Source organism: Elaeis guineensis, chromosome 1 (genome assembly GCF_000442705.2).
Source record: "Elaeis guineensis isolate ETL-2024a chromosome 1, EG11, whole genome shotgun sequence".
NCBI classification, from domain to species: domain Eukaryota; kingdom Viridiplantae; phylum Streptophyta; class Magnoliopsida; order Arecales; family Arecaceae; genus Elaeis; species Elaeis guineensis.
Genome location: NC_025993.2, coordinates 1,123,401 through 1,147,907, shown reverse-complemented (window position 1 = coordinate 1,147,907; position 24,507 = coordinate 1,123,401). Strand labels below are relative to the sequence as shown.

The following is a 24,507-nucleotide window of genomic DNA, read 5'->3' as shown; positions in this document are numbered from 1 at the left end:
TGAAGTATGAATTACTTACTATTTATGTAGTAGTTGTAACATTATGACCACAGCTTTTATTCCTCTTTCTGAAGCCGACCCACCTAAACTTTTTTTGGAAGGTTGACTCACCAATGCTAAAGCCATGCTGTGTCTTTTCAGAAATTCTCTTTCCATGAAAGGAGCAGAGCACCAAAAATATGCAGGAAAGGAGTTTTTAACTTGTACCAAGATAAGTATGTCTAGCACATCCCAGCCAAAGGGAACTGGGACTTTTCTTTGGTAGGTAGGTAAGGATTGGTATCGCTCATCGCCAGAAATGCTTGGACCGCAAGGGATGGTGACGATTGATTTGCTTGTTTGCTGTTGGTTTTAAATGGCCGGTGACAACTCCCACCACCCTCTCCCCTCCATGATTCCTTTAATCAATGCCTAATCTTTGGGCCAGGCCCAGTTCTGAAGTAGGAGGACTCGAGGCTGCTTCCACCACGCTGTTCGAAGTCCCACACCACAGTGCCTTCGGTCCCACACGCAACCATGTCTCCATTGGATGCATGAATTGGTGATGAGGCAAATCATTATCCTTGGTGTCCAGTAGTGCTGTGGAACAGAGACTTCCACAGCTGGCCATCTCTCTACCGCCTCTCTTCTGGTCATTGGAACTAAAGATTCTTGAGGAAAATGGCGAGTCCGGAGTGCATGACCACATGATCTCCAAGACCTGTAGCATGTAACTCGGCATGTCGATAAATGGCTGATGGACGGCCATGAATGGAGATTCCTCTCACCAAGACTTCTCTCTAGGACAAACAACCTAAGGACATTTCACGTCATAAAGTTGGAAGAAGATAAAAAGGGAGCTGGTCCACCTATGCACTCCTGTCTTCTCTCAGTTCTATGATATCTGGGGGACATATATACATGCATCAGGATGACATGATGTCATGTGAAGTGCAAATGCTATCTTCATTTCAGTCACTGTTTCTATTTGTCTTGCTTTAAGGCCTCCATGCTCTCTGGGCCTCAAACATATCTCTCCCCGAACTTCCATCCAGACAGCCTTTTCCTTTCTCTTATCCTCAGGACCATCCAACACTTAAAGACTAAAAAGTGGTTTTCAGGTCACTTGTTCTCTCCTTTCCTTGCACAAGTATGATAGGACAAAAATTTGGAGGGATAAAGTAGCTTATTTGCCCTAATGAAAGCGTTTTAGCTGGAACATTTGTTACAGCATCATGCAACATGTACTGCTGTAAGGAGTAGCCTTTGTGGTTGGACTCCCTCCTTCTGAACAGGGGTGTTCCACAATCAAATCTGAGTGACATTTGATTGGTTAATGTTGACATAGATTGATATGATGATTCAATCATTCTTTGAATCTAGTTTAGATGCAATTTATTTTGGTATAGATTTGTATCTGCTAAATAACCAGTCCATAACGCAAAGGAAACACAAGAAGAAAGAAAGAAACAGAACTGTTTTAAGTCCACAAAGTTGCTTCATTTTTCATCTTTTATCTATTGGCAAGCCTGATTGCTAACCCTACAAAGCGATCGAAAGAGTTAGCCGCTGAGGATCAGATTGGTATAACAAACGCCAAGGACCAGAAGAATACAAAAAGCCCGAATCTTTAAGGCATGTATTGACTTAAGGGCGACGCGTCTTGAGCCCTTCCATTTTACTTGGGCGGTGCCTCTTGTTTGAGGTGTATCGCGAGTCCCTCTCTAAATATTATATATCCAGCTCCATACCCAAAGAAACAAACCATAGTGCCACGTATACAGCTTACTGATCCTTCCAACAATCTAGCCTTTTTTAGGAATTAAAAGCTACTTAAACTATTCAATCAAAAAAAAAAAAAAAGGAAAAAGAAAAAGAAAAAGAAAAAGCTACTTGAACTATATGATTATATTAATGCAGGTCAATCTCTTTCTTTAATCTAATAATGATAGTAGTACAAGTTGACACTTCATAGCAGATGCTAGGGATAAAGGATCTCACAACAAGAATATATTTAATATATTTAATCTCTCCAGGGTAGCTTTCATTTTAATATGGCCAGAAGATCTTATCTCTTGTCCAAGAAACTCGCTGGCATTAGCAGTGCCAGCAAGCAATCCGGGCCACGGGATGGAAACCTTTGATTAATCCCCCAGCCAGTCAATTCAATAGAATGAAACGGGAAACCAAGTGCAGCATGTCTTAGGCATAGTTGATGGTCTTCTAAGCCATATAGCCGCTTTATCGGCAAAAAAAAGGCCATATAACTGCTTTATCCTCCCCTGCTGCCAGACTTTGGCCACCTTCTTCGGGAGGCTTTGGATCAAACGCTCCGTTGGAAATGGCGCTCGGGGATTTCAATAAAGAAAAGTCTTTGGGGATTTCAATAAAGATAAGTTTTAAGTTTTTGCTGCAGTTGAGCGTACTCTGAACGCCACTTGGTTCAAATCCAAAAGATTTTTGCTGGAAGAAGCTGTCTGAAGCCACAGGAGATGGCTTCATGGAAGTTCGTTTCTCTTTATTCGAATCTTTTTGCAATTTGTGGGCGCCTATGGTGATAGTTGTTGGAGTTGTTCCGCAAATTGAGCTGCCTTGATTGGTTGTATCAGGTGTTAATGAACGATTTTTTTTTTTTTTTTGAGGAACAAGTATCTAGGAGTCAGAAAAATTTTTTGTTTGGGTTTCTGTTACCGCTTGTTTGAATTCTCAAAAGCTTCCAAGTTTTGGTTCCGACTGGTTTTGATTTCGTTTCTTAATCTTAGCTAGGAGATTGGTCACTAAAATGATACTGGATTTCACTTGGTTGGTGGTTGGAATGGACAAGGAGCAATTTTGTTGCAAAATGGCTCAAATATAGAATTATAAAATTCCGTGCTTTGGAGAAAAAAAGGAAAAAAACGATGACTTTTATCAGTCTCTGTTCTTCAAGGTGTGACTAGAATGCGATCTTATAGATAATTCTGAGAAGTGGGTCTAAAAATTTTCGCATCAAAGTTTTAAGCCTCTTCTTTATGGTCCCCCCTTAGCTCAAGTGTCCATCTGAGTGTGTCGTCTTGTTCAATCCATCATGCCGCTCTCTGAGTTCCATCAGACAAGAAAAGTTGATACTAGCCAATCCAAGATGACCAATTGCTCATCTGATCTGCCTTCTTTTATGTAAGCATGCTCGCCTTATATATTACCTGGTAAATAGTGAAGCTTTTTCATTTACTTTTTGTTGGATGAGTGTTCCTGGTTTCATTCTGTTGATGTATGCTGATCTTTTCTGATTTTGATCCATGGCTGTTGAACAAAGGCCCGACAGTGAATTCGTCGAACTGCTGTGGGAGAATGGTCAGATCGTGATGCATGGCCAGTCCAACAGGCCTAGGAAGAGCTTCTTCTCCACCACCTTCTCTAGAGCTCAGGAGAAGGATAGCAGAGATGCCGTTATCTCGAAGACCGGACAGATCGAAGCTATGGATCCATTGGTGAATGATTTCTCTCCCACCGAGGCCTCGGGTAATGCAGGTTTGAATGCTCAGGATGATGATACCGTCCCCTGGATTAATTACTCGATCGAGGATTCTCTTCAAAACGATTACTGCCAAGATTACATGCTGGAATTCCCAGGGGCGAGCCTGAATTCTGTGTCTACTCATACCGAAACCGTGCTCGCGGATAGAAGCCATGGTTTCACTCAGACTTCCGCAAAGAGTTCACGTAACGTGGAACATGGGCGCACTTGTGAACAGCTTGCAGGAGGCTCGGATCCTAGCCGGATTAAGTGCAGCCAGTTGTTTCAGTTGTCGCCGGAACGGCGGAGTTCGGCCCCGAGTATGAAGTCGAGGGCGACAGAGTTGAGCACCAGAGCAACCAGTAGTACGCACCATGGTCTGGCTGGGTATTTGCTGAGCTCGAGGCTGGAAAAGCAAGGTCTTGCTAGTTCTACGTTGTCACAGTCAAGCGGTAGCATTGGTTTGACGAACTTCTCTCATTTCTCCGGACCTGCTGCACTGGCCAAAGCCAACCTCCTGAGTCTCGATAGGTTGAGAAACAATGAGAAAGCTTCCACCACCACCAGTAGCAACCCGATGGAGTCCACCAGTGGTTTCTTAGCAACTCCAGGGTTGGCTTCAGCGGCACCCAAAGTAGAGCGGAGATCAACTACAAAGCCTCAACAGGAAAGGGTCTCGGTCGAGAAGCCAGATGCCGATCATGATGGCAATGTGCATAACAATAATAGCATAGTGCCCGACTGCGTTAAGCGTCAGAGCTCAGGAAGGAATGAGACCGAAAAGGGTCCTGAAGCAGCTGTAGCATCTTCTTCTGTGTGTTCGGGCAACGGTGCTGGGGCAGCATCTAATGATCCTAAACACAGAGCGAAAAGGAAAAATTATGAAGGAGAAGAATCCGGTAACCAGAGTGAAGTAAGTCAAAAGAATCATAGATGCGTACTGCATTCTTCTACTTGGATTGTTGTGCTTAGAATCTGTTTAAATTTCTATGTAGGATCATGAGGATGAGTCTATGGGCCTAAAGAAGTCTGCTACTGTGCGAGGCACAAGCACAAAGCGAAGCCGTGCTGCAGAAGTGCATAATTTGTCTGAAAGAGTGAGTTTGGATGCAACTAACCTGCTGACTCGAATAATCCTTCTTAGTTTGGATTCATAACTTAGATGAAGAATGCCTGATATCTGAACTAATGAACAGAGGCGAAGGGATAGGATTAACGAGAAAATGCGTGCACTTCAAGAGCTCATACCCAACTGCAATAAGGTACAATTTTTGTCCATCTAATTTAGTGTTCATGTTTTTTAATGCAGTGGTGAATTTTGAAAGAGGTTGCCTGATTGATTTCGAATAACACTTTTACAAGGTGGACAAGGCTTCAATGCTCGACGAGGCCATCGAGTATCTTAAATCTCTCCAGCTTCAAGTCCAGGTGAATATTTTGGCCCTTTCTCCCCTTAAACATTTTTTTTTTTTTTTTCTTTTGGTTGGCTAGATTCTCAATGTAATCCTTTGTTTTGAAAATTTTCAGTTCTTGACGCAGATCATGTCAATGGGAAGTGGGTCATGCATGCTCCCCTTGATTCCACCGGCTGGTATTCAACAGCACATGCGCATGCCTCCCATGGCACATTTATCACAGATGGGTGTAGGCATGGGAATGGGCATGAGATTAGGTTATGGTATGGGGATGCTAGACATGAATGGTTCTGCAAGTTGCCCTCTACTTCCGCTTCCTCCCATGCATGGACCACAGTTTCCTTTCCCCTCAATTCCTGGAACCCAGGGTCTGCATGGGATGCCCGGTTCCACCGGTCTTCCAATGTTTGGAATTCCGGGGCAGGGGCTTCCGGCATCAATGCCTCACATTCCACCACTTGGTTCTCCGTCAGGCCTTTCTGCCACACCGGACTCGATGCCTGGCTCAGCAGGGATGACTAATAATCCATTACCAGTAACAGATACATCTCCCTCATCAACTTCCAAGGATCAACATCACCGAAGCCTAGACTTGAAAAAATACAGAAAACAAGAACCGACGACGCGCAGATTAAGAATTCTACTCAGGTTAAATCATTTTTCCTGACCCATAAGTACTCCCCGTCGCATGATATCCTACTTCAGATGATCAGAAAAAGACTAAAGTTCTTCTGGGTATTTCTGTTCATTTTTCTGTATTCTGTTTGATGCTCTCTCTGTCTTAACATACTGGTTTTTTTAACCACCAGGAAGCAAAAGAATCAGTCAAAAAGTCTGCCTTGGTGCAAATGAGTAATCAGACATTGCATGCTACCGGGAATGGAGTCCAGGCCAAAAAGGGAGTCCACCCACCAGCACAACTGGTGAGTGGGACACATGACATGGTTGGACGATCGATTCATGCTGAAATTGGGTTGTATTCTGAAAGGACTTGTACTTATGCAGGCGACGGTTGATTCATTTCAGGCACTGGCTGATTGAGATAGGCCTTGCATAATTTGGCAGAAGCCATCCACTTGACACATAAGATCCTTAGAACTTTCAAGTAGCCATCCGTTCTCCCAGAGCTTTCCGGGCAGCATTCACGGTCTGCCCTTTGTATATCGAGAGTAGCGGGATCCTCCGTGCAGTTTCTGTAAATTGGAGAGAAGATGAGGTTTCAGGGAGTGTAGAAAGAAAGGTGTGTTGTGCACCTCTGTAATTAAGCATTTCTATTCGTTAATGTAGCAGTGGCTCCTTCTAGCATGATTCTTGTTCAAGTTGGAAGACCTTTTGCTTGTGATAGATTTGTTCTGACATGCATTATTTACTGTTTTGGGCCTCCATTGCGTGCCATCTCTTCATACTATAGTCAAAAAGTATTGCCCAGCTACTTTCATAGATTAGTAGCTAATGAAACAGCAACTGCGTACCATAACGTGATTGCAGCATCGAAACAGTCAACTCGACAAGAAATCCGTTAAAGCTTATCCTATTGCAAATCAGCAAGTTAACACGCTAATTCTCGTTCGGAATAGCTTGTAACCGGTGACTGGTACGTTGGGCCACAACAAGATTCATCCCCTTCTAGGGTGGCTGTTGGTTGGAATTAGATGATAAACCGATATTGAAGCGGGACCAATAATAGAGCAGACCCCGAATGGATAGGATAAAGACTGTTTTTTTTTTTTTTTTTTTTTGGGTACAGGATAAAGACTGTTTTTGATGTATACATGTATGGTCTTCATCAAGCTTCAATTCCTTTTCGGAATATTCAGAATGCTAATGCTAGACATTGGAGAAATCACTGAATGATTCCATCCGAAATGACTTTCCTTTTCTAATTTTGGCAACTTCGTGGCTTGTCATATCATCCCATCCAAGTTTTTTTTTATTATTATTTTATTTTTTTTTTAAGGTGGAGAACAATTACCTAAATAAATGCATGCCAACTCATGGAAAGCACCTCCGTTATCTCTTTCTGCTTCCTCTATTTCTCCATCCTCCGTACATTCTTTAATTCAATTCATTGGGGGAAGTATCTTACTTTATTCCTTCCCTCAAAAAGGAATCTACTATGTGCATGCATCTCTGTAAAGATAGTTGCAGTTCGGTCTCGTCAACAATACTAGTCTTGTCACCAAACTGTTTCACATTTAACTTTCTTCAATCATGTTTCTCGCTGAATTGGTGTATTCTCACTCACGAACACTTAATAAAGGCTAACAGTACCTACTTCTGTCAGCATGTCTCTGATCGTTTGTCTTCTTTTCAGACACAAGTAATTGTCTTCTTTTCAAAACACAAGTAATTGACCCTTAAAAACAGAGCCAAGAGCTTTGTGGGCCAGTATTCTCCAGATGTGATGCAAGATTGGCATATGGAAAAGAATATCTCATCCACATTTTTTTAAACATACTAGGAGATTGGTCGAGTGCATAAATAAAATCTATTTTGAGATGAGATATAAAATAAAATCTTATAAACAAGAAAGAAGGTCATATCGAGTTACAAAGTTTAACATTTCATTTGTGATCAAGAGGCTGCAACGCCAATTTCATTTCCCAAGTGATCAGCAACCTTCTGGCTTCCTGAAGATCTCAAAGGCAGGCACAACTAGTGTAGCAATATTAAAAGAAAAAAAAAGGTCAAAGTCTTCAAATCTGTAGGCACTCCTGATGGTTTGTAAAGATTCTCTTCTCATATATCCTTCAATATCTTAGGAGAGATTGGCATCATCCTGCTGCTAGCAGAGCTAGGGGGAAAACTCAAACAGAATGGTCTGAATCATCTCTAGGAGCATTTTATAGGCCAAACTGCCCGGGGTTAACAGAAGTTAGATAGCCCCTAATTGTTCATTTGTTACAGAATCTTCCACATTTAGCCATTCATTTTTGTTAGGCCATCACATCTCAAGCATACTAACAGGTGACTTGCAACACATTAAAACAAACAAATGGAGGATACTAAAGGCTCCTTCAACAATTGTTTCCCCTTCTCCAATATAATTTTGTAGAACCTTAAATAGTTTGGGTTGAATTTGGGGGCAAACCACTGTTGCAGTTGGATGGAGCATTGTATATACTCTTCTCTCACAATCAAGGCCAATAAGATCTAGGATATCTACCCAGGAGACAATCATATTCAATGCCCATGTGATTGACATTAGCAATCATGCAAATGTCTCTATATCTCTATGGTAGCTGGCAGAGACAATCTAAGGAGAGGTGAGCATTTGAGAACCCAAAGTTTGAATATCGTCAATCATTCAGACAAACAGATTACCTAAATCAACCAGGATAGCAATGAAATTTGGCACTTAAGAGAAGTCTTGTTATTGTTTCAGTCTTCACTCTCATGTCTTTAGCTTGACTTCTTCTGGTAACACAGGTTTTTGCCAGCTGTAGTACTAATAATAGATGTTTCTTGGTTTCATATGTTCTTCAATTCTCCAGAAAGGTTTGGATGACATATCATGGCTGCTTAAAATCATGCATGCATTACCCTGCACAGTGCTAATAATTTCTAGATCTTACCACTTCATTTTGAGGCAACAAATTGATCATCATACCGCATATTACTCTAAAGCAGCTTCAGCAGCATGAATTTTGCCTTCTCCCTGAAGTCATCCAGAAATAAGCTGTATCACGCTAAGATGAAGAGTAACGGCTCATTGAATGCTCCAGCCATGAGGCAGGCTTGTGTCTTATAGGAATTTCCTAATGAACTGTATAGGGCACTGTCCAATCTCTCTCTCTCTCTCTCTCTCTCACCACACACACACACACACACACACAAAAAGAAATAAATGAAAAAACTGTGCTAGTCGAGTACGTCCATGACAACAAGCAGAAGATCTTTCCTCAAGGGATTACACCAATGGCTGGTTTTTAACTGTAACAAAAATAAAGGATACATGACAGGAATGTAGTTTGATAGTGAAGTCTTCCAGTTCGTCCTCTTGTAAGTAGAATTGAACAAAATCTAGTAGGCACTAAACAGAACCGGAGCTGTAAGAAGAGAATATTGACATATATGAATTAAAATAAAAAGAGAACACATACATACGTAGAAGTTCAAAAGAAACTGGTGCAATAAAACTCCCACGGAAAACTTTGCCTTTGTAGCCAAAAAGACTTCTAAGACAAATTTTAGATGCTTTAGACATTCTTACATATATTGATCGGTATGATATATAAGTGAAATGATTCATTAAAAAGAATATGACTTTACAACAACTTGAGACAGGAGATTCAATTCAAAGAGATCTTCAGGATAAGTAGGAACTGGATATGATGCTTGAGACTCTAAATAAATGAGTCAGACATGTCCCTACAAGACTCCATGGAGTCCCTGCACTGCGCAAACAATAAATCCCATTTGCTACAATCACCCTGCTCATCTAAGATCAATCAGGTTTCACCATGGTTAGGTTTAATCATGGTTCCTTTCTTGATAAGACCAAAACAGTTTGCCGCTGCACATGTTAAGCATCGTGGTTGAAGCACCGCAGATCAAACCAAGAATGAACAAGCAATATGAAGCTTGTATCCTGTATCTGATTGAAAAGAAACAGAAACAGAAGATATCTGCTATAATTGGCCCTTCCCTTAATCCACATAAGTGAAATCATCCTCTGCTAAATTATGAGGGAAGCTCATGTCAGGAACATAACCTTCCTCCCTCATCTCTAAAAGTAGGATGCCAATAATGTCATAAATCTGATCAAATTCTGCAAGTGACCGATCTCTAGCAAGAAATGGATGAATAGAAGATCCAATCTGAATCCAGCTACTGCCTGGTTTCTTCATCAAACCCCTGTCTTTTACCATTGTTCTTACATTCATTACATCTGCCCATCTCCCAGCAGCAGCATATATATTAGACAGCAGAATATAGTACCCTGGATCTTCAGGCTTCCTTTCAAAAATCTGTTTACTAACAAGCTCAGCAAGGTCTAGTCTTTTATAAACTCTACAAGCTCCCAGAAGGCTTCCCAATACATCAATATCTGGTTTCACTGGCATCTTTCTGATAAACTCCCATGCCTCATCCAGGTACCCAGATCTGCTGTAAAGGTCCACCATGCATGAGTAGTGCTCCATTTCTGGAAGAATACCATAGTCTTCTATCATGGAATTGTAGTAGTGCAAGCCTCTTCTGAGAAGACCAGCATGGCTGCAAGCTGAAAGCAGCGCTATAAATGTAACTTTATCTGGCACAATTCTCTCTCCCTCCATATGGCTGAAGAATGAAAATGCCTCAATACCATGACCATGCATTCCAAATGCAGCAATTATAGTGTTATAAGTAACAATATCCCTTTTTGTCATCTGCTCAAAAACCTTCTTCCCAAGGTCTAGACACCCACACTTGCAGTACATATCTATCAGCGAATTATTCACAGAAATCATGCAATCCAGACTGGCTCTAGTCACGTAACCATGCAGTTCCTTTCCTTGGTTGAGCATAGTGAAGCGATTGCACAAAGGAAGAACAGTCACCATGGTCACAGAATTTGGATGTAATCCTGATTCCCGGATCCTTCGCAATGTTTGGAAGGCAAAATCCACATTTCCATTCGTGGCATATCCTGCTAGTATTGAGTTCCCTATTGCGATATCTCTATCCGACATGATTTCAAAAATGAACTCCGCTTCTCTCATCGACCCACTTTGGCAATAAAGATCAACCAGTGCACTCGCAATAAATACATCAAACTCAAAACCATGTCTAATGGCATAGCCATGGATCTCTTTTCCTTGCTTGAGCAGCTTCCCTTCTGAAAAACTAGGAAGAACACTAGCTATAGTGACCGAACTGGGTCTTACACCTGACCCCATCATCTCAATGAACAAATCCACACTCTCACTATATTCACAGTTCTGGGAATACCCTGCGATTAAGCTACTCCAAGAGACTACGTCATTGTATTCCATAGAACGGAACAGATGATGAGCTAATGGAGTATATCCACATTTACAGTACATGTCTATCAAAGCATTTGAAACACAGAGATCATCACCAAATCCACTTCTGATGGCACAGCCATGCAACCCCATTCCCACATGCAAAGCTCCTAACCTACCGCATGCCGGAAGAACAGTCGCTACGATCACCGAATCGGTCTGTATACCTTCCAACCTCATACTTCTAAACAGATTCAAGGCCTCCAACCAATCTCCATGATGCATAGTTCCACAGATCATCGCTCCCCACGAGACCACATCTCTCATCGGCATATCGTCAAATACTCTCCGAGCTTCTCTTAAGCTGCCACACTTTGCAAACATGTCTATGAGGGCGCATCGCACATAAAGATTGGATTTTGAATCGCAATGAACGCTGTTGGATTCGATCGATTCCTGGACCTGTCTGCCCTGCTCGAGAGCCGATAATTCTGAACATGCCTTCAGAACGAGCGGGTAAGTGAAATTATCGGCCGGCAGGCCTTCAGTCGTCATCTTGCGATAAAACGCCAATACCTCAGAGAACCGACCCGCATTGACAAAGCCTTTGAGGATCGAGTTCCAGGCAAAGGAGTTTCTTTTCGGCAGTTGGTGGAAGACAAGCAGGGCTTCATCAAAGCAGTCAAGGCTGACATAGATGTTGACAAGTTGCGAGCCTAACACGAGGCTGGGTTTCTGGTGGAGATAGCCGTGAACTAGTATGAGGCCATGCAGCTTTCTAGCTTCATGGGGACTGGTCGTTGATCTCAGGTGAAGGAAGAGGGTACGGTGGGAGAAGGAAGACGGTTTTGGCAGATGAGATTCCTGGTACTGGCTCGTGGGAGATGGACTTGGAGGCGAATTTGCGATGGAATTCGAATGTGGCGAAGGCGGAAGTCTGGGTCTGGTTCTGGGTGGCGCTGAGAATTGGTAAAGGCCAAGGCATGTGGTGATGGTTTCTCTCGGTTTCATGGCAGCAGTTTGGAATTACCGTTGGGCATGGCTATTGACTTCCAATTTGTCAGAGTGTCGCTTGCCCCCAAAAAAAAAAAAAAAAATTCTAATGTTGCACTGCAATGGTAGAGAGCTTCCGGAACAAATGGTGGCTCTGTACCTCACACCCACACACATACATTAAAAAGAAAAAAAAGAAAAATCATGGTGGCTAATATTGTATTCTTTGTGGTTGCAGAAGCATTTTATAAAATTCTTATTTTTTAATCTGTGTTATTTTTTTAAAATTTTTCTGAACTTGTTACCAAAGAAAAATTCTGAACTTGAAAAAAATGAAGAACTCCATCTTTTTTAATTATGGTGATCACAACATAAGAACACAGGATGGTGGTAAGCGGTAACTACTCTGACTTTGCCACCTTACGATAGGCACTTTTTCTTCTTTTTTTTTTTTTCCATTTGCATATATCCGTTTGCTTCTTCTCTGCGGTGAGTTTGGACCCTCTCCGGTCGGCGTTTGGACTGGAAAGAGTCTATTTATTCGGACTGGACAGAGGCTCTCCATATCATATAAATTTAAATTGTGGAGAACTTAGACCAAGCATTACCCATCGCACTATATATAAATAGCCCCAGTAGATTCTAATTACTCTCGCATTTGCGCCTTCGTTATCCACTCTATGTTAGTGCCGCTAATGGCAGTAGCTATAATTATTAAAACACATCGTGTTGGCCTATGTCTGTTTTCCTTGCAGCTACATAGATTTAACAAAATCCTAAATGTCAATCACCGTATACGAGGAATAAACCCCTAAAAACTAAAGGTGGTGGAGGGACCGGACCAAGAATAATCTCCAGTTGGCAACGGTGAGAATTCTGTGAAGGCAGTCCATAGCAACCAAACTGTAACAACCAACATCAACATCCTAGCCTATAATCATCAGTGCTTAGGTCAGAAAAGAAAAGAAAACAAAAAAAAAAGAAAAAAGAAAAGATGGTCTTTTCCAGCAGGCTTGTCAAAATACCATTTTCTGGATACTGTTCCATGCAGGCACAAGGCTAAATCTCTGACATAGTTTAGCAAATACAACTTCCTCAGAAAATTCTAAGCGGGCATCCAGAAGATAGCATCGTCCCATGTGAGGTTGCTTAACAAGGAGGAGAAACTGCAAATCATAAGATAAACACTGCAATGAACCCTTTTTTACAATCTCTGCATAACAATGTGTTCCCTACAAAGGCCTGCAAATGATTTGTTCTTCTGTCAAACATATTGCAGACAAAATGATCAGAAGCCCAGTAGGCACGAACTAAACAGCCTCAAGATTGAGAGTTGACAGAGTTTTGCTCAGGGAATCAACAGACTCTTGAGCCTTCACTTCCTCTGCACCTTTTGCAACAGGTTCCACCACTTGAGGCTGAGGCATTTCGTCTGCAAGTTCCATTTCCAGCATCTTAAACTCTTCTTCGACATCTTCACCATCAATATCCATAGACTGAAGTGGCATTGATTCTGCAAGAAATGCAAAGGAATTAATACCATATGGAAAAACTAGGACATGCAAGAAAGCCAGATAGACAGGCCCAATCCAAAGCCAGGGCTGGCAAGCCTGACACTGTAACAATCATATATAGCTTCTACATGATACCATAAGGAATGAAATGTGATTCAAAGTCATGATTTTTCCAAACAAATTATATGATTTTTATACAAGTGGCTCAAGCAGAGATGAAGCACGTTACCCAAGGCTTCCTCAACTTGCTTTTGAGCAGCAACTTGCTCATCAAGCTCTTGAAGATGGAGATGAACTTCTTCCACACTGATCCTGTGTTCCTTGATTGCTTGAGCACCTATTTGGATAGCCTCAGAAACCTGATGTACAATGATGAAAGAAATTGAATTTATGAATCCAAGTTACAAGAAAAGAGTAGCAGTCATGACAGAAACTTCTCCCACACTACCTTCTTCGTCGATTCAGCATCTGTAATGACACCAAGAACTACTTCCACCCGTTCCAAAAGTGATGTACATTTAGCCCTGCTTTCTGATAATAACTTGGACTGCCGTATATGCCTATAAGCAGTTTGTTTATTCCCTGCTTTAAAGGAAGCTAATGCCATTTTTCTTGAACTGCAGCAACAGCAATGTTTCATAAGGATACAACATTTTCAAAGGTTCTAAATTCCAAAGGATGTTAAGCACAAATACTGAAATCATGGAGACCCAAGTCTTCAAAGTTTTTCATCATACTTTATTTTAACATAGTTTCATATTTTGGAATGAACACCTTGGGCAAATATGGAGCTTTGCTATCCATGACCAGAAAAGTTAAATTATACAGCATGAATAAATTGTATTTAATACAACTGAATAAGAACAACTGTGTATTCATTAGGCTGTGAATACACAACTACACAGGAACCATTTATTTGAAATATACCCAACAACTACTCCATATGCCATAATATCAACCATGAGTCTATGACTAATATGCTCTAACTCTTACCATGCATGCTATACAGTAAAGGGCTGCAGGCTGACATGTTAAGGACAAATACAACCATGGCATAAAATGGACCTCTTAGAGAAAAAGGATATGAAATTTGCATTCATATGATATGTTCAACACCGACCAGATTACTTGTGTTGCTAGCTCTCCTAAATTATACTTATAAAGCAGTAGACATACAGTATAAGTCAGGCCTGTTGGTTTCCCAATTTCTGCCATGCCACTGTCAACAGGCATTCAGAAGATGATAAGAAGGTGAAACTTAGAATTGTAACTTTAGCATTGTACCAGTTCCTGTCTAAAATGCTCTAGCTTAGGAATTACTATCAAGTTCATAGGACAATTACATCTCCCAACGGCGATCAATCACATCAAGTTGTTGCTGCAACTTTTCTGTTGTCCAATTCAAGTGCAAAGCATCATAGTCAAGCCTTGAGATGCTGGAAACAGATACTGGCACGAGAGACAGTTTGACACCCTGAAGACAGCAACTGAACTAAGTATTTGTCCTGGCAAAAACTGTAAAAATCAACATAAATGTAATAGAACTAAAACAGACCACAAAACAAATGCATTGCCATCAAAATAACAGACAAAGATCAAAACAGTCTACCTCAATAAAATCTTCCTTTCTGATCGAGAAGTATCGTGCCTTCCCACATTCACACAGAAAACTTAAGATTGTGGCAGCTTCATCAGATCCCTTGCAGATGCTCTGGAACTTCCCGATTGTAATAACACAAGCAGAAGTCCAATGGTTCTCATTTAAAATCTTAATAATCTCAGCAGCTCTTTCCTGCAATTTGACATGGACAGAATCTGCCAAATGAGTTGGCTAAAAGCCGAAGGAAGGAAAACTGTGAAAATAAGATTTGGTATGCACCTGAAGCAATGGCCTTAAGATGAGAAGATCTTCAAAGTTATCTTGTAAAGCCAATGATCTGGAGATACCTATCATGTGTCCCACTCTTCTAAGCATCTGATATAGATGCCCACTTGTTGGATCAATTAGATCCCCTCTTAATAAGATATCACCATTGATATGCATTTCATGCTGACAGAGGTAAAAGAAAGATGAGAAACAAAGCAGAAAACTTCACATTGACGCTGAAAGCAGACATGAAGATCTCAAGCATTTATTACAAGGACTGTGACCATAACTTACAAATCAACATTTAGAAAAAGCAAAACACTACCACTGATGCTACTTTATACGCATATATAGATCACAAATTGCATGGAAGAATTTCTGGTTTAATTCTAAAAATAACCTGAGGATTAACCAACATGCCTCATCCATCTACTTCAGCTTGGCTTTAAATCCTTCATTACCATTCATTTTATCCACCAGCTCTCTACCTAACACCAACCCTCCACTTTCTTCATCTGATTGGTGTTGTCTATCCAGTGATCTTCAGCACACATTAAATATATTTATGGATCACAGCTGAGGGTGGAAATAAAACTAGAGAAAAGAGAAGAAGATAGATGATTAAGAAGAAACTTTCAGAAAGTCTAGGGAAGAACATAGAAATGAGAGAAAAAAGAGCCTGGCCCTTAATATTTTCCCAAAACAGTATCTTAAAACACCACAGAAAACAGCAAGGCTATTACTCCTTTTGAGGCTTGGTCAGCCACAAACAAATTATGCTTCTACCAGGACTCTTTTGAAGGAAATAGTAATTACAGAACTACCAACTAATGCTCTCGTAAATAAGTAAACTAACTAGCCATGTAAATTCCCTGACTGAGCCCTTTTGGGACCCTATAATCAATCTAGAAACTTTTTAGAATTTAGACACATAAAACATGATCACATGCAATGTTATTAAGGTGCTCGTCTAGGCGCGCCTAGGTGCTCAAGCGAGGCGCCCTTGGCTGAAAGCACCTCAGCCTCCTCCAGACAAGCGCCTCTACCGCCTAAGCGCTCGCTTGGAGCAAGGCGCAAGGCTCTCGCCTTTGGCGCCCAATTAAAATTGATTTTGTTCTCCTGGCTGTTCAATTTCTAATTTAACAGCTGTAATTCACTTTAATTTGAAATTACAGCTGTGGGTAATAGATAAATCCTTTAAAAGAATAAAAAAAAGGTACTTAAGTAATTTATTAAAAGAAATTAAGAAACAAATAGGTTTTAAAAAGAGATTAAAAGTCACAACTACATGCACCCTGTACGGCTATACCCCTTCAACTTCCCTGGACTTTGGACGGCTAGAGTAGTTCCCTTCCCTCCATTGAAGTTGACAGCGCCCAAGCAAAAAAAAAGATATGAATTTTGTTCTCTTTTTCACCCACTTTTCACAATTTATTTTCTCCTCTCCCTCTCTTAATCTCCTCTCCTTCTTCTCTATTTGTTTCTATTTTTTATTCAATAAAACAAAGCATGTTTGTATTTGTCTTCAATAAAACAGTTCACAAAGCAGGTCAACAGTGCATTGGTTTTACAATGGCACTATTTATTCTCTATTCTTCTTCTCTTAATCTCCTTCTCCTTCTCCTTTCCTGTTCGTGACTGTTTTTTATTCAATAAAATAGAGTATGTTTGTATTTTTTTTTTCAATAAAACAGTTCTCTGTTCATCTCTGACTCTCTACTTTGTGCAGTCAGCAGTGCACTAGTTTTACAATGGCAGCAGCAAAGGGTACAACGACCAATGCTAGCAGTAAAAAGGACCCTGGTTGGAAATATAATTTCTTGAAAGATCCTAAAGATCCCAATTCTGTTACATGTATGTTCTATTCTAAGGTGACAAAAGGTGGGATATATAGGGCAAAATAGCTTCAAATCGGAAAGTTTAAAAATGCTAAAGCATGTCTCAAATGCCCTGAGAATGTGAGAGAAGAGCTGCTGAATTACATATCCAAGAGAAAGAACCACAAAGAGAATTATCATAAAGTGCCAGACTTTGATGATTTTGTCAACATGATTGAGATTGAAGATGATGACAATGAAGCTGAAAACCAAACTTCCAGAAAAAGGTTAGCATCTGGTTCAGCCACGAATAAAGGGATGGATAATGTCAAGAAGCCATGGCATAAAGGTCCAATGGATTCCTTTGTGTATCAGAAGCCAGAGAAAGTGGTTCAACTTCGAAAGCAAGGAAAATTGAAGCAAACAAACATTCAAGATGCATGTGACAAGAAGAAAAAAAGAAGAAGCTTGTCAATATATTGCTTGTCTGTTCTACCAAGCTGGAATACCATTCAATGTTGCAAATTTAGACACATTTAAACATGCAGTTGAAGCAATTGGGCAGTATGGTCCTAATTTAAAACCCCCAAGCTACCATGAGTTAAGAGTTTCACTGCTTAAGAAAGAATTGGCATACACAGATGATTTGTTCAAGAGTCATAAGGAAGCTTGGGTAAAACATGGATGTTCTGTGATGTCAGATGGATGGACTAATCAGAGGGATCGAAGTTTAATGAATTTTCTGGTGAACTACCCTGCTGGAACAATGTTCGTAAAATCTATTGATGCTTCATCATATGTTACAACTGGAGAGAAAATGTTTGAGTTGTTAGACTCTTTTGTGGAACATGTGGGAAAGGCAAATGTTGTCCAAGTAATTACCGATAATGCAACTAATTTCATCATGGCTGGTATGACTTTCTAATCCTGATTTTTAATGCCAATATTCTAGATTTCTAGTTGTACATTGTGATGTATAAAAGACTTTCTAATTCTAATTTCTAATTCTACATTGCAAATTGTTTTTGCATTTGTTTAAAATAGGAAAGCTTTTACAAGTAAAGAGGCCACATATTTATTGGACACCATGTGCAGCACATTGCATAGATCTAATGTTGGAAGATATTGGGGAGATTCCACAAGTTAAACGAACTATTGATAGAGGAGTTGCACTTACCGGTTTTATTTTTACAACCACGTTGGTGCTCTAAACATTATGAGGGAGTTCACAAAAAGGAGGGACTTAGTTAGGGCTGGAAAAATCATATTTTGCACATTATATCTTACTTTGCAAAGCATTCACAAACAAAAGGTTAACTTGAGAACAATGTTTACTTCTCAAGGATGGGTGTCCAGCAAATGGGTAAAAGATCAGAAGGGTAAACGGATTTCAGAAACTGTTCTCTCCCCTATTTTTTGGAATGGTGTGCATCTGGTTGTGAGCGTAATTGGAGTGTGTTTGAACAGGTTAGTTACTTACATCATGTGCTGCACATGCAAATCTTATTAAATAATAGTAATATTATATTTTTAAACAAATTTTGATAAATGATTGATTGGTACTTGCAGATTCATACAAAGAGAAGGAATAGGCTAAAGCAAAAGAAGCTTAGTGATTTAGTGTACGTCAAGTACAATCAAAAGCTTAAAGAGAGATATGATCGGTGCAATGTTATTGATCCTATTTCTTTGCAAGAAATTGATGATTGTAATGAGTGGTTGATTGGAAAGTCTGGCATGCAAGGAGTCAATTCTATGGATGTTAAGGATGATTTGGTGTTTGTTGATGATGATGACTTGACATGGGGTGCAGTAGCTAGGGCAGCAAGTGTTAGAGAAGGAAGGAAAAATATCAAATTGCAAGCAAGATCAAGATCAACAGCAGCTTCAACTTCACATTCAAAGCCACCAAACTTAAATCATGAAGAGATTCGTTCTAGTTCAGAAGAAGAGATTGAGGAGAACGTAGAGAATGACCTATCTGATGATGGAGGAGATGATCATTAATGACAACTTAGGCATAAAATCTGATGAAGACTTTTAGTTTTAGACTTTTAGAATAGAATAGTAGGCTGCCTTGTGTAAGTAATGGAGACAGAAACTCAGAAAAGTTTTAGTCTTTTGGGTATGGTGTTTAGACAAAAAATCAGATGAAAACTTTTAGTTTTGGATTAGATCATTAGAACAATAGGCTGTAATTAAGACTTAGTTTAGAATAGACTATATTTATTTTCTATTTTTCCTAAAAACATGGCATCTGACTTCAATCAGGTTTTCGCTTTTTCAGCGCCTAGTACCTCAGGCGCCAGACTGGGTTTAGCACCTTGAGGGCGTCTAGCACCCTTAACAACCTTGATCACATGGGTTCACTGCAATTCTGAAATGTTTAAATAGCTTATCCATATAAGTGAAAAAGCTTGAACATAATTTGGTTTGAACATAAACCCATATAGAAAATGAAACCTTCAATGAGGGAACAATTTAAGCAATGGTACTTTAGTTTGTATACAATATAATCAGTCACATATGTGCCTGTGCTGAAACAAGCACACCTGCACACACATGCACCCACACACATGCGAGAAAACAGCTCACAATATGGGAACAATATTAATAAATTTGTATTTGTAGCTTGCATACATGCATAACATCCATGTGCATGCGTATGCATGCACACACCCACACCAACACGTACACAAAGAGATATGAGAAAAGATATACTGTATTGAATTTAAACGTAACAGAAATTAAAATGATGTATTATAACTAAAATAAATATGATGCAAGAAGAAGCTCACCAAAACCCTATCCATGCACAAGGGGGTCAGACCTCCACGAGCAAACCAAACATTCTTGACCTATAGAAATATAAATAGAATACTTTTGAGAAAACATGAATAAAAAGTTAAGCAGTGATAAAGATTTATATGTGCAAAGTATAAAGTTTTAATTTTCACATATTTTCTTGTCATGTTTGCAACATCAATAGGATCAAAAGCAATCACCAAGGTGATGAAAACTAGGGACTAGCCCCAACTTAAATAGATCCATGATTAGACCTCCCATAGCGGTCCAAACATTTACTTAAGAAGCAGACCGGGTCCAATTTCTCGTACTTGCTCAGTGTGATAACTTTCATGAATTGCACTGCCAGTTCAGTGGGGCTGTTGGCCTACCATGCAGTTGCCCGCTGCTCCTGCCACCTATCTGGTAAGCAGAGCAATTGTTATCCTTACTGTTCTCTCTGCTTGGGGCCCCCTCCTATTGCTCTAGTCATCAGCTATGACAGCTCCAGCTCGCACCCACTACGTAAGGCCACAGTGAGCACTGTGGCCTGCCTCAGAAATTAGGGGGTCATATTGCAAAGTTTACAACCATATCTCATGCTGTTATCTAGGAGATGTATGGCTCATAATTTCTTTAAGAAAAGGTCAAATCATAAATCCCATCTTGTTAAGAAAAATCATCATACAGAATGCTTTGTTCATAAAGCTTGTCATCTTCTCCCAGTGTTCCCGACATGGTGCATGCAACATGAACCAAAAGGCAAAAGTAGTTTAAGTAAAAAGAAAACACAATCAAAATGATAATTTTTATAAAGCAATCTCACTAACTGAATGTAAAACCTAATAAAGACATCTCATTACATATTTGGGAGTACAACACAAACATTGAAAAGAGGGCAAATATTTTCAATGTATCGCATGACCATGATTTCAAATTGTAGGCAATAGGCACTGTTTGTTGGACATGCACAATGCATTCATGCAATATCAATGATGTATGTTGTTACAGTGACATTTTGTTTGCCAATCATGCATGTTTTTTTTGGTCGCAAATTATGCATGCTTTTCGGTAATCTAATTTTGTTGGCATGTAGCCGATACTCCAACATAAGCCATCACAGTACTAAGATACCGCAGTCAACAAGACAATTGAATATCTAAAAACAATAACTCAGTATATTTCTCCACCAGTGTATCACCAGAAGATAGATAGAGTTAGCCAGTTAAAATTGAATTTAAATTATTATGGATAAAATTTTTGCAGTCTACCAAGCGGCATCCATAGCCACTGCCCAATAACAAATCCTCTAACATAAGAATGAAACTGCATGGCTGGAGTCATATCTCACATTGAAAAACCAATAATAAGTTCTTCACCATTTTAAGGGTCAAGGCTTTGTGTGGGCTATGATTCTAACAGCAGTCACAGAACCGAACTCCTCTTACCAACTATCAACCAACAAAAACATAGAACATAGCTGCTACAATGGTAGCCGATATATTAAAAAACAAATTGCTTGTTAATGAAATCAATCTTCTCGCAGAAAGCAACACCCCAAATAATTCCAAAACCCCAAAACTCCTAGTCAGAAAAACCTCTAAATAAGTAGAACCACAAATGCATCCATTGTGAATATTTAAAAATCAAAACAAGCACTTCTGAAATACAACTTGCGGAAGAGAACACATCAAGAACTATGTAATTCCAGACAAATACCTAAAATACCAAGTAATAACACCGAGTTGGATCGAAACCAACACCTTGTACCTAATTGAATTACATTTTAAGCAAAATTGTGATTAAAGTTATCAATTTGTAGAGAGAAGATAGATATAAACCCCAAATGAAAAAGATTTGAGGAATTCGTAAAGCACTGGCCTCGGAGGATCGGACGACGCAGAGGCCGAGGCTACGAGCGACCTTGAGGATGAGATCCCTCCAGATAAGGAAGCGGTGCTCCCAATCCGACCGCTGGCCGCTGAAGGCCTTGAAGCGCGCGGCCGACGCCACCTCGTCGTCCCAATCCGGCACTTCTCTCCTCACCACTTCCTCCACCGCCGCCGACGAAGGAAGGGAAGAGGAGGAGACGAACTACTCATTCAGATCAACCCAGAGAAACCTAGGATTTCTAATCGCAGGAAATGGATTGAGAGAGAGAGACGGGGACTCGGGGAGGGAACGAGCGTTCCGCTTAACCAATTGACGCCATCAGAAAAATTAGTGCAATTTAGCACGGTGGGTCACACCGATTTCAGGAACATAGCTCGTATAAGGACAAATGAGTCGGGATTTCCTCTTGATCCAAGATTGAACCAGAAGGTGTAATCTCTCAATCATAGCTACGCATTTTAAAACCAAAGGGCCTCGACTTAGAACAATCAAGGGGTTAGATTAGGACTTGACCGAACTTGACCCAACCCGGTCTCCGAACTTTTGCTACGAGAAAAGTTGGAAACCAGCATGCTCTCATCCCGCCCTCCCTGACTCCCCTGCCCTTTTCTTCATTGTTTCTAATTAGGTCTGTCGATTTGAGTTGGGCCGTTAGGTTGGCCCGTCCCACCATATAAATAAAATAGATTGAGTTCATATTTTAACAATCCATTTAAAAACAGGTCAAATAATCCATCCCATTTGGGTTGGCAAATTGAAAGAGGTCGGGGCAGGTTGGGACGAGCTGGTTCACCTATTTTGTTTAGTAAAAAAAATATTACCAAATCTCCTTGAGGCTTTGATCCTTATCTAGTTATCCACCTATTTTGTTTAGTAAAAAATTACAAACCCTCCAAAGATTGTGGAGAAGATGGGAGAGGAGAGAAAAGAGTTAACAGTTTTTTTTTTTTTGAGGGGAGAAATTTTGGCGAGTTGGCTCATTTAACCCGCAGACCATGACGGATCGGATCGGGTTGGAGTTTTTCCAACCCACCAATTAAACGGATCAGCCTGCCCTACCCCGTTTAGAAGTGGGTCGGGGTGGATCGGTCCGTCTTGACAGCTCTATCTCTAATATAGAATTAGAAGGTTCATCAGACCTTTCATGGATCACTTGGACGAGGTTTGGCAATAAGATCTATTACATCCAAAACTTAATTATAAAATGAAACTCAAAAAGCCATAACTTATATTTTGAAAGGATTTGGTAAGCTTGATGTACAAATCGAGGACTAACTTCTAATAAAATCTAGAAATTTTTATGATATCTTCTATTTTTAAAAAATTTAGCCTGAACTATAAGAGGGATCTATTTCTTAAAAAAATAGATTTCAATCGTATAAATAGAGTTTGTATCACAATTTTGTACATAAGAATGAAAATAAAAAAGATTTTATCCTACTTTCTGCCTAATCTCTCTTTTAAATAGAAGAGAAATCCATCACAATTATAAAATCATGGACCTTTCTAATATAAATAGAACGTGTAACAAATTTCTCTATCTTTAATGAAAATAAATGGCTTAAAACCCTGCTTTTAAAAAATATCTTATTTATTTATTATTTTGAGAGCTCTATATTAAGATGGTTGAAAGAAATTCTTGCTTTGATCAAGTTCGTATTAGAATTTTAGTCTTAAATATACGAGGCATTAGTCTCGACTCGAGAGTATTACAAGCAAATAGGAAAATCATTATCAAGTGTATTAAAGAGTAAAAGCAAATGTAGCCATTGCTTTTGCCTCATCAAGTAGCGATGTGAAGAATGCCTTACACAATTGGATGAGAAGACCACCTAACTCACTGTTCTTATATCTTAGTTAGCAATACCTTCAACTCAAGCACTAGTTACTCCTATTACATAGTTCTTCGTTTATAAAAAAGATGAATAATTGTCAAGAGAGGAGGATAAGCAACTTATAGGTACTCAAAATTTCCCTCTTCAGCTCTTTTAAGTTAAAGCTTGCAATGAGATTTGTGTTCAACTCTTCGATATAAAGAATTTCAGTCTTGTAACTGAACTGCTAGTTTCCTTGGTGACTTTTCACATTCCATGATATCTAGAAATTTGCTGACTTCATAATCAACTCCAAAAGAAATATCACTTGTCAGGCTTCTAAAACTGCCATCAGCTCTACAGCTTAAATGAAAATGTCACTTGGCACCAGGTATGAGAGATGTGAATGATCCTTGATCTTGACTATCACCTAGAATGCTAAAATACAACTCGTTAATATAATTTTATATAGCCTAAGGAACTGGAAATTACAATCTTTACCTAGGAAGAGGGATGTGTCTCTTGTGACTTGGAGAAGGTATTGAAAATAACAATATTTTCCAAATCAGGGTGATATATCTGAGATTCATTACTTGGAGTTGACCAAGCCTTCCCTCCTGCCACATAGCCTTGTAGGTTTTATGGCAGGCCCTCCATTTAAGTGCGATGCATTGGCTGTAATCCCGCAACATTTTGAAGATTGATGTTGAGAGGCAATACTACAATGTTCCCAAACTTTGGTGGCTCATTTTCCCTTTTGCTGACACATAAGAGGTAGATAATTATAAGGCCTGTAGGTTAGGATCATCGCTATTAAATAGATAAACTTGGATCCAGAACCTGATGATACATATACTCGCCTGAGATGGGCATATTTGGTATCTATATTAGACTCACCATTTACACCAAAAAAAAATAGAAGGAAAAAGAAAACTATATCAGGCCATGGAGGTGAGACATGCCTAAATGCCTATGAAAAATAAAACC

At 39.8% G+C, this 24,507-nt stretch overlaps 3 protein-coding genes across 4 annotated transcripts; 1 reads left to right on the top strand and 2 right to left on the bottom strand.

Annotated features, from left to right (window-relative positions):
• The first annotated feature begins 2,092 nt into the window (after nucleotides 1–2,092).
• On the top strand, nucleotides 2,093–6,195 carry LOC105035562 (transcription factor PHYTOCHROME INTERACTING FACTOR-LIKE 15). The gene is given in 9 exon segments (XM_073250673.1): nucleotides 2,093–3,135; nucleotides 3,275–4,388; nucleotides 4,471–4,572; nucleotides 4,672–4,737; nucleotides 4,838–4,903; nucleotides 5,003–5,480; nucleotides 5,483–5,538; nucleotides 5,700–5,813; nucleotides 5,896–6,195. Coding segments are annotated over 9 exon segments (2,121 nt in total). The 5' UTR covers nucleotides 2,093–3,046; the 3' UTR covers nucleotides 5,932–6,195.
• Nucleotides 6,196–8,940: 2,745 nt separating this feature from the next.
• On the bottom strand, nucleotides 8,941–12,121 carry LOC105035568 (pentatricopeptide repeat-containing protein At3g16610-like). Its single transcript, XM_010911170.4, has one exon. It carries the CDS (start codon nucleotides 11,847–11,849, stop codon nucleotides 9,540–9,542), a length of 2,310 nt encoding a protein of 769 aa, XP_010909472.2. The 5' UTR covers nucleotides 11,850–12,121; the 3' UTR covers nucleotides 8,941–9,539.
• An 850-nt stretch (nucleotides 12,122–12,971) lies between these two features.
• On the bottom strand, nucleotides 12,972–22,014 carry LOC105035575 (uncharacterized). Of its 2 annotated transcripts, none has more exons than XM_010911179.4 (8): nucleotides 21,695–22,014; nucleotides 19,828–19,887; nucleotides 15,225–15,395; nucleotides 14,955–15,137; nucleotides 14,689–14,819; nucleotides 13,794–13,962; nucleotides 13,575–13,704; nucleotides 12,972–13,344 (listed from the first exon to the last, which is right to left on the bottom strand). In XM_010911179.4, the coding sequence occupies exons 2-8, from the start codon at nucleotides 19,840–19,842 to the stop codon at nucleotides 13,142–13,144; spliced, it is 1,002 nt and encodes a 333-aa protein (XP_010909481.2). In that variant the 5' UTR covers nucleotides 19,843–19,887; nucleotides 21,695–22,014; the 3' UTR covers nucleotides 12,972–13,141. The 2 variants fall into 2 exon arrangements, with proteins under 2 accessions (XP_010909481.2, XP_073106653.1); XM_073250552.1 differs by lacking the exon at nucleotides 21,695–22,014 and adding an exon at nucleotides 20,206–21,676.
• Between the last annotated feature and the right edge of the window lie 2,493 nt (nucleotides 22,015–24,507).

Coding starts and splice junctions, on each gene's coding strand:
- LOC105035568 (XM_010911170.4), bottom strand. CDS start 11,849: ATGAAACCGAGAGAAACCATCACCACATGCCTTGGCCTTTACCAATTC.
- LOC105035575 (XM_073250552.1), bottom strand. Junction 13,963..14,688: donor ATTGATCGCCGTTGGGAGAT/GTAATTGTCCTA, acceptor CTGTTGCTGCAG/TTCAAGAAAAATGGCATTAG. Junction 13,345..13,574: donor GCAAGTTGAGGAAGCCTTGG/GTAACGTGCTTC, acceptor CATTTCTTGCAG/AATCAATGCCACTTCAGTCT.